This window comes from Drosophila miranda, chromosome XL (assembly GCF_003369915.1).
Source record: "Drosophila miranda strain MSH22 chromosome XL, D.miranda_PacBio2.1, whole genome shotgun sequence".
Classification (NCBI taxonomy): Eukaryota; Metazoa; Arthropoda; class Insecta; order Diptera; family Drosophilidae; genus Drosophila; species Drosophila miranda.
Window position 1 is genome coordinate 9,726,072 of NC_046673.1, and position 15,474 is coordinate 9,741,545.

General features: G+C 51.6%; 4 protein-coding genes across 6 annotated transcripts; 3 read left to right on the forward strand and 1 right to left on the reverse strand.

The window, feature by feature from the left end:
• The first annotated feature begins 750 nt into the window (after window positions 1-750).
• Window positions 751-5,953, forward strand: LOC108163102 (proteoglycan 4). The gene is made up of 4 exons (XM_017298195.2): window positions 751-772; window positions 1,088-1,359; window positions 1,423-1,728; window positions 1,814-5,953. Exons 2-4 carry the CDS (start codon window positions 1,302-1,304, stop codon window positions 5,443-5,445), a joined length of 3,996 nt encoding a protein of 1,331 aa, XP_017153684.2. The 5' UTR covers window positions 751-772; window positions 1,088-1,301; the 3' UTR covers window positions 5,446-5,953.
• A 1,112-nt stretch (window positions 5,954-7,065) lies between these two features.
• On the forward strand, window positions 7,066-7,710 carry LOC108155618 (39S ribosomal protein L14, mitochondrial). Its single transcript, XM_017286550.2, has one exon. It carries the CDS (start codon window positions 7,145-7,147, stop codon window positions 7,637-7,639), a length of 495 nt encoding a protein of 164 aa, XP_017142039.1. The 5' UTR covers window positions 7,066-7,144; the 3' UTR covers window positions 7,640-7,710.
• A 138-nt stretch (window positions 7,711-7,848) lies between these two features.
• LOC108155566 (raf homolog serine/threonine-protein kinase Raf) lies at window positions 7,849-10,992 on the reverse strand. Of its 2 annotated transcripts, XM_017286472.2 has the most exons (6): window positions 10,806-10,992; window positions 9,930-10,717; window positions 9,720-9,848; window positions 9,492-9,632; window positions 9,045-9,418; window positions 7,849-8,961 (listed from the first exon to the last, which is right to left on the reverse strand). In XM_017286472.2, the coding sequence occupies exons 1-6, from the start codon at window positions 10,966-10,968 to the stop codon at window positions 8,382-8,384; spliced, it is 2,175 nt and encodes a 724-aa protein (XP_017141961.1). In that variant the 5' UTR covers window positions 10,969-10,992; the 3' UTR covers window positions 7,849-8,381. The 2 variants fall into 2 exon arrangements, with proteins under 2 accessions (XP_017141961.1, XP_017141951.1); XM_017286462.2 differs by having other exon boundaries at window positions 9,720-10,717.
• Window positions 10,993-12,551: 1,559 nt separating this feature from the next.
• On the forward strand, window positions 12,552-14,969 carry LOC108155600 (pre-mRNA-splicing factor 38B). Of its 2 annotated transcripts, XM_017286526.2 has the most exons (6): window positions 12,552-12,694; window positions 12,790-12,948; window positions 13,028-13,152; window positions 13,254-13,389; window positions 13,552-13,658; window positions 13,755-14,969. In XM_017286526.2, the coding sequence occupies exons 1-6, from the start codon at window positions 12,685-12,687 to the stop codon at window positions 14,592-14,594; spliced, it is 1,377 nt and encodes a 458-aa protein (XP_017142015.1). In that variant the 5' UTR covers window positions 12,552-12,684; the 3' UTR covers window positions 14,595-14,969. The 2 variants fall into 2 exon arrangements, with proteins under 2 accessions (XP_017142015.1, XP_033254605.1); XM_033398714.1 differs by lacking the exons at window positions 12,552-12,694; window positions 12,790-12,948; window positions 13,028-13,152 and having other exon boundaries at window positions 13,308-13,399.
• Window positions 14,970-15,474: the final 505 nt, after the last annotated feature.

Sequence of the window (15,474 nt, forward strand, 5' to 3'; positions counted from 1 at the left end):
TGTCTCTGTTTGCCGTTTGCTGTTGCAGCAGCAGCAATTGCCGGTAATTTGCATGGCCATGCCGCACACTGTTGCACTCTCTGCCTAACTGTGTCATTAGACAATAGACAATAGCGACTCCCCTGCCCGACACCTCCTCCTCGTTAGCCTCCCCATCGAAGTCGCCTTCGCGTTTTGCATTGTGTGCAAATGAAAAACGCACGCGACAGAGAACACTCCGCTCCGATCCGCTGGAAAGTCGCGTAGCGTCGACGATTTCGATTTTTCTTGAGAGCTTATCGCTCGCCCCGCCGTAAGTCTACTTATGTGTGTGCTTATATGTAGATATTTGTGAGTGTTAGCCATTATATAGCCGGCCGATGAACAATTAAGCACTAAGCCAGGCGCTGAAAACAAATAAAACGAAATTGAAATTGATAAAGCAAATAGTCTATGAAAAGCCAGTGGATATCCCGACCATGGGACTACCCCGTAATATCCTATTGAAATAAATTCTTACGGACAGAAGAGACGAAGAAATACACGCACACGCACAAGACATGTATTTTGTTTTTGCATTCACGGGTCCGACGGGTTTCTTTTTTGCACTCTCGGACTTGTGCATCTCTCTGCCATCGGGCTGTCAAACAGCTGTAAATCTCCGAGCAATGTCGACGAGAATGTGCTCTAAATAATATATATCTGTATGCAATCAATTATCACGTAGACTTTGGAACATACCTTCTAGGACAGATCATCGAATGGGTATTCCTGGTACTGGCTGTATACTCGTGTGAGTTTCTATTGCCTTATTTGGTGTGTATGTGTGTGTAGGTAGGGGAGGGGGTTCGTGCGTACGTTAGCCATGAGACGCATTGATAAAAAAAAAACTAAAGAAACCATAAGGAAGGCTCCCACCTCAAGCCCCCTCATGCCTCAGTGCCACAGTCCCAGCCGCGCGTTATCGGGCGGCGTTGATAAGCGCCTGAGGCCCGAAGGCGTCTTGGTCTTGGCATTTGGGTCTTCGGGGTCTGCGGGGCTTGTGGGGCCATTCATTGTTTTGTAATCAGGCAGTTGTTGAATTTTCGCCTTTGCTTTTCACTTGCAGATTTCACAGCGCACAAATCGCACGCCATTTTCTAGTATGCTCTAGGAATATATTACGAAACCTTCCCCCCACCACCCATCCAACGTACAAAATAAATCGAAAAGAAAGCAATCGACAGACGAAAGGAAAAGAGAAAGAACCACAGTGGAAAAAAAGGATCGCAGTCCCACAAAGAGGCAACGGAAAGGGATCTACGCCACGCCCCCGCACAAGAATGAGCAACATGAAGGGCGGTTTCTCCACACTCAATCGCTGGTTTGGCCGCAAAAAGGGTAAGCACCCCCCCCCTAGCCCCTTGGATTGAGATTCCCTTAACCAATATTCCATGTCCATAGACAAATCAGGCAGCAACAACAGCGCATCGATTGGAAACCTGTCCAAGTCCAGCACACAGCTGCACCATCTGTCCAAGGAGATGAATATCAATGAGGCTAGTCAGCTGGAGTACAATCGAATCACTCCCATACCGGCGATCACCAGCAATGCGCCCTTCGAGCAGACCTTCCGCATCACTGTGCTGCTCCCCAAGGACCAGCTGTATGTAGTCCGGCTGGGGGCACGAGTGCCGCTGCGCAAGCTCCTCGAGCTGGTGTGCGACAATAAGGAGCTGGATCTGAACAAGTACGAGTTCCGGAGTCCAGGTGAGGTCCTGAGGTCCAAGAAGTGGCCTTCCCCCGCCCAAAAGTGCACCAAATAAATCGTAACTCTCTCCCTCTCTTCCCATAGTGGATGCTAGTCAGGTGTACAGCTGCGAGTCGACCATCGGGGCTGTGGGCCTCTCAGAGATTCGGCTGTGCCACAAGTCCGATTCCTATGACAGCTACAACGGCGATGCCATTGCCAAGTTCCAGCGCACGGGCACCGCCCGGGACTCGCTGAGCAGCAGCTCGGACTTCAGCAGCAGCCGCCACTCGAAGGTCACCGCCAAGACGCCCAGTCCATACAGTTCCACCAATTCCCTCAACTCCATGGACTCCACCGGCATGAACTACACGCGCACACCCGTCTTTGTGCCCGCCCCGCCAGCCAAAGTGATGGCGCCGCCGCCGCGCAAGAAGCGTGTGGCCCCACGCCCGCCCAGCCAGCACTGCATCCCGGAGCAGTCTGTGCCGGAGTCGGAGCCGGCAAGAGCCCCAAAGAGCACGGCAGAGCCCGCGTACGCGGTGATCGTGAAGCGTCCACAGCTGTGCATGTCCACGCCGAATCTGTCCAGCCAGCCCCCGGAGCTGCTGGACTGCAATGGGAACAGCGCCAAGGCATCCCCGGCGGATGCGGCGGACGCCGTGGACGCCGACGGGCACTACGCCACGCTCGACCTGAAGCGAGCCGCCGGTTCGACACGGGGCTCGGTGACGAGCACACTTTCTTGCCTAGGACAGGGCCAGGGACCGGAGCCGGCGCCCCGCAATCGGCTGTTGAAGATCAAGAAGAAAGCACCGGCCCCGCCCCCTGGCTTCGCGGGTGCACTGGCTGCCAACGGCAATGGAAACGCTTCCGGAGCGGATACCATATCGCTGGCCTCCACCACGAACTCGCTGTCGGAGACGCTGACGCCCACCACACCGCAGCCAGCACCGCGGATCAGCACCCCGTTGCCCACTGCCGCACCCACACCCACACCCACACCCACACCCATTTCTCCTCCCACACCAACTCCCGCTCTACCGAGCAGCTCCCCACCAACTATTGGAGCCGCTGCTCCCATAAATGCATCCCAGAACGTGTCCAAGGTGCTGCTGAACCGGACGCCCACACCGGAGCCTCGCTCCCTGGGCAGTGCCACAGAGGAGGACGACAACGATGCGGGCTCCAAGCAGGCAGACTCGGGCATCGGAGAGCCCGCACCCTCACCCTCGCCCGAGCCCGAGGCCGAGGAGCCCGAAAAGTCCAACATAGAGTCCAGCTCGGAGGACGACGAGGCCATCAAGGTGTACAACTTCAAGCTCTGCCAGACATCCGTCAAGGGAGAGCAGCCACTGGCCAACAGTTTGGCGGAGCTGGCGGTTCTGACAGCCGCCGCCCAAGAGGACGAGGAGGAGGAGGAGCAGCAGGAGACCTCCACTCTGGCCACGCCGACCAGCGTCAGCGAACAGACATCGCTCTCCTCGTGGAACTACTCGGTGCCCATTTCCCCGCCACCGGATTTCTCAGATCCGCATGCCCGCGGAGTGACCAAAAGCGTAGCCACAAGCCCCAACCCCAATCCCGGCTCGCCGCTGGACGAAATCGTTGACGAGCTGTCGGCCATCATCCAGCAGCAACGCCTGGACACGCTCATCCGCAAGCAGCCCGAACAGGCGGAGATCGAGGCAGCAAAGCCGAACCGTTTGGCCAACTTCAGCATTGCCACGGCCAAGTCCACAACGATCACGTCCAGCACGACTTCCGCGAAGGTCAGTCGCTCTGACTCCTTCCAGGCGGCAGCAGCCCAGGAGAGGGCATCCAGATCCCTAAGCCAGCGCAGCTCCTCCCACATATCTCTCAATAAAATCGATCAGAATGGACTGGGAAACGCGGCAGGTCCAAGACGCTCCTCCAGTGAACTGAGCATCGGGGAGACGCCCTCGCTGCAGAGCTTCGAGGTGATCAAGACCATCCTGAACTCCCGCAAGAATAGCCTGACCGAGAGCAGCGGCGGTGGCAGTGCATCAGCGTCCGCAGCCACATCCCCCTCCAAAGTGGTGGAGCAGGTGGCCCTGCTGTTAGATCAACCAAAGAGCAGCCCCACAGCAGTCGCCAGGCTGGAGCGCCAGCCCTCGGCATCTGGACAGGCCAAAGAACAAGGATCTGCCAGAGGAACACTGGCAGCAGCTGGAGAAAAACCACCAGAGCCATCCCCTACTCCAGTCAAGGCTCTCAAGGAAAAGTCTCCCCCTCCAGCTAAGGCCGTGAAAGAGCAGCAACAGATGGTTCCACCTGCAGCCAAGACAGTCCAGGAAGCAGTTGCTTCTCGTGCCAAAGCCGTGAATGAACAGAGTCCTTCTGCAGTCTGGGAACAGCCGTCTCCAGCCTCGTTGAGAGCCAGCCCAGCCAAGGAACAGTCCCCACCAGTCACCGTGGCATCTCCGACTGAACCAATCAAGGAGCGGACATCACCCATACCCACTCCAAGTGCCTCTCCAGTCAGCCCTGTCGCCCTGCGACCAGCACCAGCACCAGAACCAGAACAGACAGTCATATCCCCTGTAAAGACGGCAGCCCCGCCAGCTGCGAAACCCCTACCGCCCCAATATCGCTACTCCGGGCCCCCGAACATTAATTTTGGGGCATGGAGCGAACGACCCAAGTCACAGGTGGCCATCAAGAACGAGGGCGACTACATATTCGGGGGAGCCGGCGCCACCCCAGCTCCGTCTCCAGTCAAACTAACCATCGAGGTGGCCTCGCCCATACTTAGGATGGGGATACCGCAGCGCAAGGAGTACCATGTACCCATAACAGTCAAGCCTCTGCGGGATGTCACATCCGCATCCCAAACAGTACCGGCAACAGCACCCACACCAGCACCAACACCAAAACCAACACCCGTCCCTGCTCCAGTCGCAGCTCCCGCATCCCCATCTCAGCCACAAGTAATGGCCGCCTCTGCAGACACCAACACGTCCCCAGGCCAAGTCGAATCCTCGACATTGCCCAGACCCGCAAAGAGCCATCGTTTCACCCTGCCCGCGGGTGGTGGTGGTGACGCCTACACTCAGGCGACCATCAACTCACTGCCACGGCCGGTTTCCACCCTGGAGAGAAGCAAGGCCCCAGTCGATCCCTCTCCAGCGCCATTCGGACAGAGCACCCTGCGGCGGACGGGTTTCAAGGAGCGCATGCTGGCCAGGGAGCAGCAGGAGCAGGAGCAGGCCCAGAGTGCTCGTGTCTCGGTCAATGGCAGGTCTTCAAGTCCAGCTACAGCCTCAACTGCAGCTCCCATCCCAGCTTCAGCTCCAGCTCCTGCTCCTGCTCCAGCTTCAGTTCCAGTTCCAGCTACCACTGCAGTCGAAGTGCCGGCAAAAGTTGCAGTTGCAACTCAAACTGTCACCGCAGCGCCAGTCCCAGCACCGAAGCCAGCTCCGCCGTCCAAGTCCAACCAAGTGACCAGCATGGTGGAGCTGAAGCTCCAAAAGCCTGAGGCACAGCCACAGACAGCCAAGTTCCAGGTGAAGCTGCGATCCACAAGCGCGCCAGCGGCTGCAACGAGGACAGCGACGCCGCCGCCACCGCCTCCACCGCAAATGGGAGTATCGCTGAAGCCCCTGAAGGCAGGTCCAGCGACAGGAGCGGGACGCAGTCAAGTCTCTGAGGATCCGCGCTCCCAGCTGCTAGACGCGATACGAAACTTCAAGCAGGATGAGCTCAAACGATCCTGAGCAGCCGGACTCACAAAAGATTACGAGCACAAATTGTATTGTTTTTTTATCGATTAGCATTAGCAGAAAATTAGCCTCAAAATTTACTGTTTATTTCTTTAATTCTTTAATTTTTCCAATGTAAATAATCCGAAAACTCGAATCGGATCGGATCCGATCGGATCGAAATGCGAAAACGAATACGGATGTTGTATATCTGAAGATGAAGCTGCAGTAGAGAATGTGTTTTTTTTTAAACCGTATTTTTTTGTGTACCGAAGCACATTAATTTTTTTTTAACTAATCTTAGTTTTTGTTATGAACTATGTAGTTTTTTTTTAAAACACTTTGTTTTAGTCATTAGGTCACAAAAACCCAAAAAAAAAACAGTCGATGAAACTGAAGAAGTAAAAGAGCGAGAGGGAACGAAACGAAAGCAAAGGAAAAGTATATAAATATGTTATTATGCCTAAAAATATATATTATTTTGTATGTCATAGTGAATTATAGTAACCAATTTTCTAACCAATGGGACTGGTCTGTCTACTTAGTCGTGTCGAAACAAACAAGAAAACCCAAAACTAATAGCACAAAAACGAGGAGCGAGCATCCGTAACAGCAGTGTTAATAATGCTATTAAAGGATTATAGATAAGCACACATATAGCCGCTGCAGAAGTTGCATTTGGCGCGCTTGTATATATATATATGGCATTGTATTAAAGTGAATAAATATAACTAAAAAACATTAAAAAAAAAACTGGCGTTTTCATATTCAAGTACAACTGTTAAAAGCCACCAAGCCGCCAAAATGGTCGCTGTTGAATTAAGAGCGTGCTGTTAATTAGAGAGTGTGCTGTTAAGCGCAGAGTCTGCTGTTACTAGCGTTGTGACGTTATGACCATGCTAAATTTTTTGCGAAGAGCAAAATAGCATGATAGACTTTTACAGCCGTAAACTTCGCGCAGCAGTTGAACATGTGTTTTGTTTTGTGGGATGCGATCTGAACGCACATATTATTCTCGATCTCATTGCATGCTTATCCCGTAAGCCTAGTTTCTGCAGTTAGTCAGCTAGCAAAATCTAGTGTCATAACGCTATATATGTATATGCTGTTGGCCCGCTTCATTGCATTGCTATGGTTTTTATACCCGGTACACGAAGATTATGGGGTATATCATATTTGCGGTGGGAGAGGAAGCGTTTCCGACCCCATTAAAATAAAATAAAATTATTTTTGTTGAACTATTTTGTTTCAGCCTTGTTTTAGCCAAAATACAAAAAAAGCAAGGACTAAAATCTAGCCAATCTTGAAGAAAATTTATTCATCAACGGCCTAAAATTATGTGGGCTGAACTAAGGGTTTCGTTTTTTTGTGTGACCTATTTCGCCATTATATTTCAGACAAGATCCAATAAAAGAAAGCGCTTAAAATAAGCAAGACAGTTAGATAGGTAATTGATTCATTAATCGGATAAAATTATGTGGGCATGGCCAAATTTTCTATATAGCTGGTAATATTTGATGGAAGATCAAAAACGAGGAATATGTAAAAAAGAACTTGAATTCGTCAGTATATTTACGGTATATATTTTTAAAATGAGACAGTATATTTTGGTATATTTCTGAGGGTCGGACGATATGTTGTATCGATAAGATTGTATAATATATCTCGTATTTATGAATTAAAAACAAGAAAAGCTGCGAGGAGCAACAACAGAATGGCACTACAAATCCTGAAGCGTCTGACCACCACGCTGCCAGTAGCGACAATCACGGCCAGTGCCAGGGCCGTCACCTGCCAGCAACAATTGCTTCACACAACGCCGGCGTGCTATGAGATACGGAAACTGGCCCGCCTCCGTGTGGTGGACAACAGTGATCTCGGCAAGCGAGCCATGGCCGAGGGCCGCCCGCCGCGCTGCATCCATGTGTACAATAAGCGCGGCGTCGGTTACATTGGGGACAAAGTGCTGGTGGCCATCAAAGGCCAGATGAAGAAGGGCATCCTGGTCGGCCTGAAGCAGAACCAGAAGCCCAAGCAGCCCAAATTCGATAGCAATAACCTGGTTTTGATCGACGACAATGGTTCGCCGCTGGGCACACGCATCCATGTACCGATACCCACCGTCCTGCGGACGATACTCAAGGAGAAGACGCTGGCGAAGGGTGCCGACTACACCAAGGTTCTGGCCATCGCCAGTCGCTATGTTTAGTCATTATTGTTGTACATCCTTCCCACCCCCTGACTGTGTAAAGAATAAACAGCTTTGTTATATTGAAAGTATGTGTGTTTCGTTGCCTGTTGCTAGGGAGGAATGCAATGCCTTTGATGTGCCTGATGTGTAGACACAGCCACGGTACGTGTTCCTTTCCAATCAAGTCCGACTGCCGGTACGCGGAGAATTTCATGAAAGACAAGCAATTTTTTGTAGTATTGTATGTATTATGTGTTTAATGTAATCGCTAGTGGATCAGCTAGTTTACATAGTTTTAGTTTAGTTTAGTTTAGTTTGTGGGGGGCTTAACATTAATAAATTATGTTGCAAGGTATGTACACATGGGCGTTGCAGTTAACAGTAACAGAAATGCACGTTTATCAGTTTTTGTTCGGGGGGAGTTGGGGATTGGGGTTTATGGAAGAATAAGCAGAAGCAGCACAGAGGTATTGGTATTTTTGTTGGTCCGTCCACTTGTCATCATGTGCGAGAGAGACACTCTCCTTCGTTACGTTACTCGTATCCTGTCTCCTTCTGATTGAATGTCTGCGTCCGTCCTTTGTCTCCGTCTCCCTCTGATTCGCTCGCTTTTCGTCTCTCGCTCACACAGGACGAGTTATGTACAGGAAAAAAACCATGAGAAAAACAGTTCAACAAACAGTTACAGATTTTTGTAAGTTTCGTAAGTACAGGTACAGCAGCCACGCCACGCCTCGTTCCGCTCCGCTCCACAACCAAATTAGATGTTGCCGGCACTGCCAAAGAACTGGAAATTGTTAAAGTTCACCGGCGTCTTGGGGCTGGGCAGATAGAGGAAGTCGTCGTTCTGCAGCTGGGACTGCGTCAAATTGGGCTCGCTGGCGCTGCGATGGATTTTGGGCAGCGTGCGCAACATATTTTCGAGCATGTTGAGCAGCGGGCGGAAGAGCGGTCTGTCCTTGGGCGTGTACTTGATGCAGTCCTCGGCCAGGCGTTTCAATGCCTGTGGGGCATCGGAGCGCACCTGGCTCATTTCTGGTCGCAGCAGGCCGCGTCCCACCATAAACAGGATCTGATCCTTGTTGCTGATGTGACCGTAGGGCAGGCACTCGGCCAACAGCTCGTACATCACAATGCCGAAGGCGTACACGTCCGACTGGAAGGAGTAGGGATTCAGCTCCTGCATCCGTATCACCTCCGGTGCCATCCAAAGAATACTGCCCGTCGGCTGGTTGGCCTGCTTCTCGCCCGACCATCTGGTCTTCGCTGTAGCCAGCCCGAAATCGCCAATCTTCACCGACAGATCCTCGTGGAGGAAAATGTTGTTCGATTTCAGGTCTCTGCAGGCAGTCAAAAGAAAGTCGATTAATCCCATCATCCATCACCACGAGTGTCCATTATTTTCGAGTAGTTTTCCCCTCACCTGTGTATAATGTTTTTGGCATGGAGATAGTCCATGCCCTGGGCCACTTGCCGGCCAATGTCGATGAGCGTGTTCAGCTTAAACTTCGTCTCGCTGACGTGGACATGCTTATAGAGGCTACTGCCCTCGCACCATTGGGTGACAATCGCCAGCGATGGCTTCGAGACGCATCCCATGAAGAGCAGAATGTTGCAGTGGCGCGTCTTCTTCAGCATGGCCACCTCGTTCTTGAAGGCCTGCAGCTGGGTGGGACTGGGCGTCTTAACGTTAAGGGTCTTGACCGCCACGGGTCCATGCCAATGGGCCCGATAAACGGTACCAAAGGAGCCGGAACCAATGCGCGGCCCAATTAGAATCTCCTCCGCTTTGATGTTCTGCAAATAATTCATGGAGGAAATTGAAATTCCATTGACATTATACATTATATCGCTTCCGGCTTTGCCATACCCAATTCTCCTCGGAGCTCTTGTCCTCACGTGACAGCAGGTTCTTGTTGCTCTCGTCGGCGGATCGGGCACGGGGTCGATTATGCTTGAGAGTGCTCGTAGGCGAGGCCTGAGTTGAGTTCGAGTGATCCGTGCAGGGATGCTGGAGAAGCAGAAACATAAATAAAAGCAGACAGAGATACGTTTTAAAGAGGCGTTTCCGAAAGGCGAAAGGTGTGAGGGCACCTACCGGCAATGGCGGCCTTGCGTGCATTATGAGGCTGCGCTGAACCTCAGTGGTCACCGATCGGATGTTGTTGATGCACACATTGGGAGCGGAATTGGAGCGGTCGTCCTGGCTTATGCGAGGCGGCCGGCCCTGTCGATGGTTTGCAGAAGGTTTAGAGCTGCTGCTGCTCCCGCTGCTGCTGCATCGCCGGCTATGGCTGCGGCTACTCACGTTGAATCGGACGGCCGTGCCGCGTCCGGGAAACCCGAGGGCGTTGTCCGGATTCTCGGCCAGCAGTAGCTGGTAATAGCTATCCATGGGAAAGGGCTGGCACAGCATCGGCACCAAGGACGCGCACCGCTGATGGAAGCGGAAATTGCACTGACTGCAGTAGAACCCGGTGAAGAGTAGCCGCCGGCAGCCCTCGCAGAAGACTAGCGAGAAGAATGTCTTGCGTATGATCTGATGCTGCGTGTGGGTCCGAATGGGGAACTTGTCCAGCAGTCGCACAAATATCTCCTCCACATGCAGCGTGCCAATGTCCGTGTTCCACGGTATGATATGTCGCCCGCTATGCGATGTGCTCACCTCGCACATGTCCGGCGTCAGCTGGCGCAGCTTGAGCGCCTTCATCAGAGCATCGCAGAGTCGCACGCCGGCGACCACCTCGACCGAGGTGCGCTGTTGGTTGGGCAGATGGGCCCGCAGCAGGATCTTGGGCTGGCGGGTAAGCGTGCCGCACTGGCTGGTGCTACCGGAGCCGGGGTTCGACATCAGGCTGTCTGTCAGGTCGCTGCCATGGTAGGCCAGAGGCCCCCGCGCCAGCTGCCGCTGCTGCTGTAGGATCTGCGTCTGGTTCTGGTAGTGCGGCTGATCCCTATCCGCGGCGCTGCGCTGCTGCTGCATGTCCGCGGCACTCTGGCTGCCATCGTCTTCCTGCTGCAACGCATTAAGCTGCTCCATCAGCTCGTGCTCTTTGGCCTCCAGCTCATGCAGCTTCGATGTGAGCTCCTGGTATTCTGCAATCCAAAAAACATACATAATTAATACAGAATTTTTACATGAAAGGGCTGCCCTGTCCTGCCCTGCTCTGCCCTGGCCACTCACCTGTTAAGTACATGGCCGGCGGCTCTTGGAGATTGGCAAACTTGGCGTTCAGGGCATCGATGTTCTCCCTGGTGACATGCTTGACCAGCTGCACATTATGCAGCTCCTCGGCCAGCGGGTCGTACAGTTCGCTGTCGCTCTCCGTTGACGATTCGCTCGACATGGTCCCAATCTATGGCTCTACAGCTGCTTGACCATGACCCTGAACCGCTGTCCCTGTCCTTCCGCTCTCCAATGCTCCGTTCTCCTTCTGGTCGGGTCGGTGATGGGTGGTCGGTGTCGGTGTCGCTGTTCGTGATGGTGTTGTTGGCTTCACCTTCGCATTGGCCGTGGCCGTGACTGTGGGATGTTTGCTATTTTTGCTCGGCTGCTGGTCTGCGCTTGCGTTTAGAGTGCGCTGCTGTGCCACCCACGTCCGCATGCAGCAGGACAGGGGAGCGGGTGTTGCATTTTAGCCTTTCTGCGATGCCCTTTTTTTGTTGGTTTCGGTTTAGCCTTGCAGCAAAAAAAAACTTTAACGCCACCTGCAATGCGTATTATTTTGTGCGTGTTTCTTTAATTATTTTATTTGATATCTTTTTGGTCTTCTAATGCACCCACACACGACCGCGCGGACACACACAAACGCACGCACACTGGCCCCGTACGCACGCTAAGGTATGTACATGTATTATTTAATATGAAGGTCGCCGTCCCCGGTCCCCGTTCCACCGTATTTTACTTGTGGGACGGACAGGGTACCTTCGCGCAGCTTAGCTTCCAGAGTCCTGGACTTGGTTGGGGCCTTTGACTGGTCTGGCCGGCCCTTACCGATGCTTTAACCAAGGTTGTGTCCTCCAAAAGATGTTAAACGGCTGGGCCCTAACTAAGGACACAGGACTTGCTGGCTGAAGCTGACTGAACTTGAGGGTTTTCGCTGGGCTCAAAAGGATAATTACTACAGGAGCTAGAGATGGTGGCAAGCCGCCGATACACCGATTGCCGCTTCTATCGGCAGGTAGCAGGGTACAGATGTGCCATACAACAAACATATCGCAGAGCGAACCTTCAGAATTAGATCCCAGGGTCTTCATCATGAGCCAGCCAGCCCAGCTTTATCATACTTGCGCATCATATTTGAAATAATTTTTTTTCTGATACAAATGCAATGAAAATAAACATGTACACACACATACAAGAGCCTGCAAGTGTTCTTTGAATGGACATATCCTGATGATATTATACCAGGTATTCCGCAAACTCTCTTTTCGGTCTTACTTTACGCTCATCACAACTGAGACAGCTTTAACGCCATGTTTGATGTAAGAGGGGAGACAGATATATGTAGATATATGGAAGATGTTTTTTTTTTTACTCTTCGATGATATATGAAAACTCAACAGACCCAAAAAGAGGGCGCGTTGCGCTGGCCGAACGCCAGAGACGAAGACCCTGTGATCTTATACTGATGATTCGCTCTGCGATATGTTTCGGTGTATGAAGTGGCACATCTCTATACTGCATGGTTAGTGGCTTGACTCCGCACGATTCATCGCTAACAAATAAATTATCTTTTCTTGTGGCAATTAGAAATCAAATATAATGTTCCAATGGTAATAGTATATTTGTGTGCTTCAATTTTATTTAGTTTTATTTCATTAATTTTTCTTCTGCCAACACCATATTATTCTCGAAAACTATCTGGACTGCAACGATATATGCGCGCCATTTATATCGATAAGCCCCGGCCATACGGCGATAGGCAACGCATACATATCGCCAATTCAGGCATTTTCTCACGCTCGCTAACGTTTGCAAATCTGGTTCTTGGCCATTTTGCGCGCACAAACTGCATGAAAATTGCGGAATTGATGTTTTAAAGTGCGGATCGGCAGCAGGAATGGACGAAGGTAAGTTTTCGTGCTGGCCCTGAGCGGGCTCCCGTCGCCGCATCACCCGCTAATTGACGGTCGCGTCTCTCTCTGACTCCCTTTAACGCTGGCAGAGTATTCGGCGTCATCTTCGGCCGGTGGCGGCGGTGCAGGCGTTGGCGGAAAGAAGGCCGGCAAGCAGCACAACACCCTACCTTTCTGGGGCAACGAGACTTCAATGAACCTGAATCCACTGATCCTCGCCAACATCCAAAGTTCCAGCTACTTCAAAGGTGCGTGTCCGGGAGGAGTCCCACTGCGAACTAAGCTATGTACATATATTTGATCGGCGTTTCCCGTTTCCCCTTACAGTGCACTTGTTTAAACTGAAAACCTACCACGAGGTCGTTGACGAGATCTACTACCAGGTGAAGCACATGGAGCCATGGGAGCGCGGATCCCGCAAGACTTCCGGCCAGACCGGCATGTGCGGCGGTGTGAGTTGTTTATGAAATGTAGCGCTAATCGTTGGCGATGCTCCTCGTTTGCTCTTCTGGCGCAATGGTGGCTCATTCTCTGTTTCTATTCCCCCTTGCAGGTGCGAGGCGTTGGAGCGGGCGGGATTGTGTCCACCGCGTACTGTCTGCTCTACAAGCTGTACACCCTGCGTCTGACGCGCAAGCAGATCAACGGACTGCTCAATCACACAGACTCGGCCTACATACGGGCACTAGGTAGGTGTTGGTAAGTCGCATGAGTTCAGCCGCCACATGCCGTCGCTTGCTCCTGCTCCTGTTTAGCAAAAACAGACCCCTTCCCCTCATCCAAACCCAGGCCCCACCCCCACCCACTTAAATGATGATGCCAATGAAATGACAATTTCCTCTCCATTTAAGGGTTCATGTACTTGCGCTACACACAGCCTCCCGGGGACCTGTATGACTGGTACGAGGACTATCTTCAGGACGAGGAGGAGATTGATGTGAAGGCAGGCGGCGGCCAGGTGAGTCAACTGTATGAGCCACCAATCACATGTTACCCATTGCTGTCCAGTCAACGAATTCCACTTTATACGATCCCTTATCTCCTCCATCTGCAGGTTATGACTATTGGCCAGATGGTTTACCAGTTTATGACCAAGCTGGACTGGTTCTCCACGCTATTTCCGCGCATACCCGTGCCCATACAGAAGCAGATCGAGCGCAAAATAGGAGATTACTGCCGCGAGCAGGGCATCACCCTCAATCAGCTGAGCTCCGGACGCCCGGTCACAGGTCCACCGGGTGGTGGGGCTGGAGCTGCGGCTGCAACCGCTGCTACTGCAGGCCCCGATGACGATTACCAGGAATACCATGAGAGCGGTAATGGCGGTGGTCACGGCCACGCTGGGGGAGACCGCGGAGGCGGAGGTGGCCGCGGCGGTCGTGGTGGTGGACAAGCTATGGGCGGCTTCGGCTCTCGCCATGGAGTCGGAGGATATCCACCGATAAACTATCGCAATGATCACGATGATCGCGACTACTATGCCACCTCATCGAGCTCCTCGTATGCACGGGGTCGAGGCTATGAAGATTACCCACCGGCGCTGCCATCGGCACCTATACCCTACCACTCGTCTGGGGATCGGGACCGTGAAAGGGTAAAGGACCGTGACCATGACCGTGACCGGCTGAAGGATCACGACCGCCAACGCAGCAAGCACAAGAAGAAGCACAAGCACAGACACTACTCGCGCAGCCGAAGCAGAAGTCCCAGCCGCAACCGCCACCGCTCGGAGCGTCACGACCGCAAACGGGATGCTGGTGACGGTGGCGGCGGCGCAGACAGCGGGGGATCCGGAAGAGGTGGCTTCGGTTCGGAGCGAAGTAGCAAGAGTCGGCACAACGATCACCCCGACGATCGGGAGCGGGATCGAGAGCGAGAGCGTCGTCGCCGGTGATCAGCACACCGGCGCCATACACAGCCCTCTCACAACCACCTCGTCCTTCTTCAGCTGTTGTTTACTCTAATTCAATTTGTTTCCACAGAACTACTACACTACACAATTATTTTTGTTATTTAAAGACCAGTTGAACTCATTTTCGGATAGCCCCGGCAGACTGGTGGGCTTCGTACTCAGGTTAAAACAGGCCTCGACACAGATACACACATACACATACAGACAAACACCAGCATGGCTATATATATATATATATATAAATATTTATTATATATATATATATACGTATATTAACTGATTTGTGACTACACCCTTAATGATAAATAGTTTCCAAGTTGTGTTTTATGCTAATAAAGAAGAACATTTTTGTTTTAAGCCAGTTGTCCTTTCGAATAGATACGCTAGGCAAGTCCTGGACATAGGAATGCCTGAAATGATGGACCACAGATCACCTTTAGATCATTCCTTTGATCGTATTCCCCTGAACCATGAGGATACCCACAATAGTTTGACTATTTTGGTTGAAGCTTATTTTTAACTTTCGGATCGATTGTTACAGGGAAAGTTATTTGATTTTAAGCCAATATCAGAATGATATCAAAGTGGAATTTCCCCGTTGTTATTCTTACAAGTTCTTCGCTTTATCTTTATTTATAGGTAAACACTTTATTTAAACAATCTTGATTCACATATAATATAAAGCAAAACCTTTTCCCGATCTCAAGTCCCTTCAGAACGTCGTTTAAAATTAGACAATTAACTGGACATCAGCGATCATTGGTTAAGATACGGATATGATAGGAAATCAATATGTAAGTGGTTTTTGCATTGCCCGATATTTTAAAGCGTTTTTATAATTTTCTCCTTTGCTTGGTAAATG

What these genes read in the sequence shown, in the direction of transcription:
- LOC108163102 (XM_017298195.2), top strand. Translation starts at nt 1,302, where the DNA reads ATGAGCAACATGAAGGGCGGTTTCTCCACACTCAATCGCTGGTTTGGC. An exon ending in CTGGTTTGGCCGCAAAAAGG is followed by an intron (nt 1,360 to 1,422) that starts GTAAGCACCCCC and finishes CCATGTCCATAG; the next exon opens with ACAAATCAGGCAGCAACAAC. An exon ending in GTACGAGTTCCGGAGTCCAG is followed by an intron (nt 1,729 to 1,813) that starts GTGAGGTCCTGA and finishes CTCTTCCCATAG; the next exon opens with TGGATGCTAGTCAGGTGTAC.
- LOC108155618 (XM_017286550.2), top strand. Translation starts at nt 7,145, where the DNA reads ATGGCACTACAAATCCTGAAGCGTCTGACCACCACGCTGCCAGTAGCG.
- LOC108155566 (XM_017286462.2), bottom strand. Translation starts at nt 10,968, where the DNA reads ATGTCGAGCGAATCGTCAACGGAGAGCGACAGCGAACTGTACGACCCG. An exon ending in GCCGGCCATGTACTTAACAG is followed by an intron (nt 10,718 to 10,805) that starts GTGAGTGGCCAG and finishes TTTGGATTGCAG; the next exon opens with AATACCAGGAGCTCACATCG. An exon ending in ACGCAAGGCCGCCATTGCCG is followed by an intron (nt 9,633 to 9,719) that starts GTAGGTGCCCTC and finishes CTGCTTCTCCAG; the next exon opens with CATCCCTGCACGGATCACTC.
- LOC108155600 (XM_017286526.2), top strand. An exon ending in AGACCGGCATGTGCGGCGGT is followed by an intron (nt 13,153 to 13,253) that starts GTGAGTTGTTTA and finishes TCCCCCTTGCAG; the next exon opens with GTGCGAGGCGTTGGAGCGGG. An exon ending in GGCCTACATACGGGCACTAG is followed by an intron (nt 13,390 to 13,551) that starts GTAGGTGTTGGT and finishes TCTCCATTTAAG; the next exon opens with GGTTCATGTACTTGCGCTAC.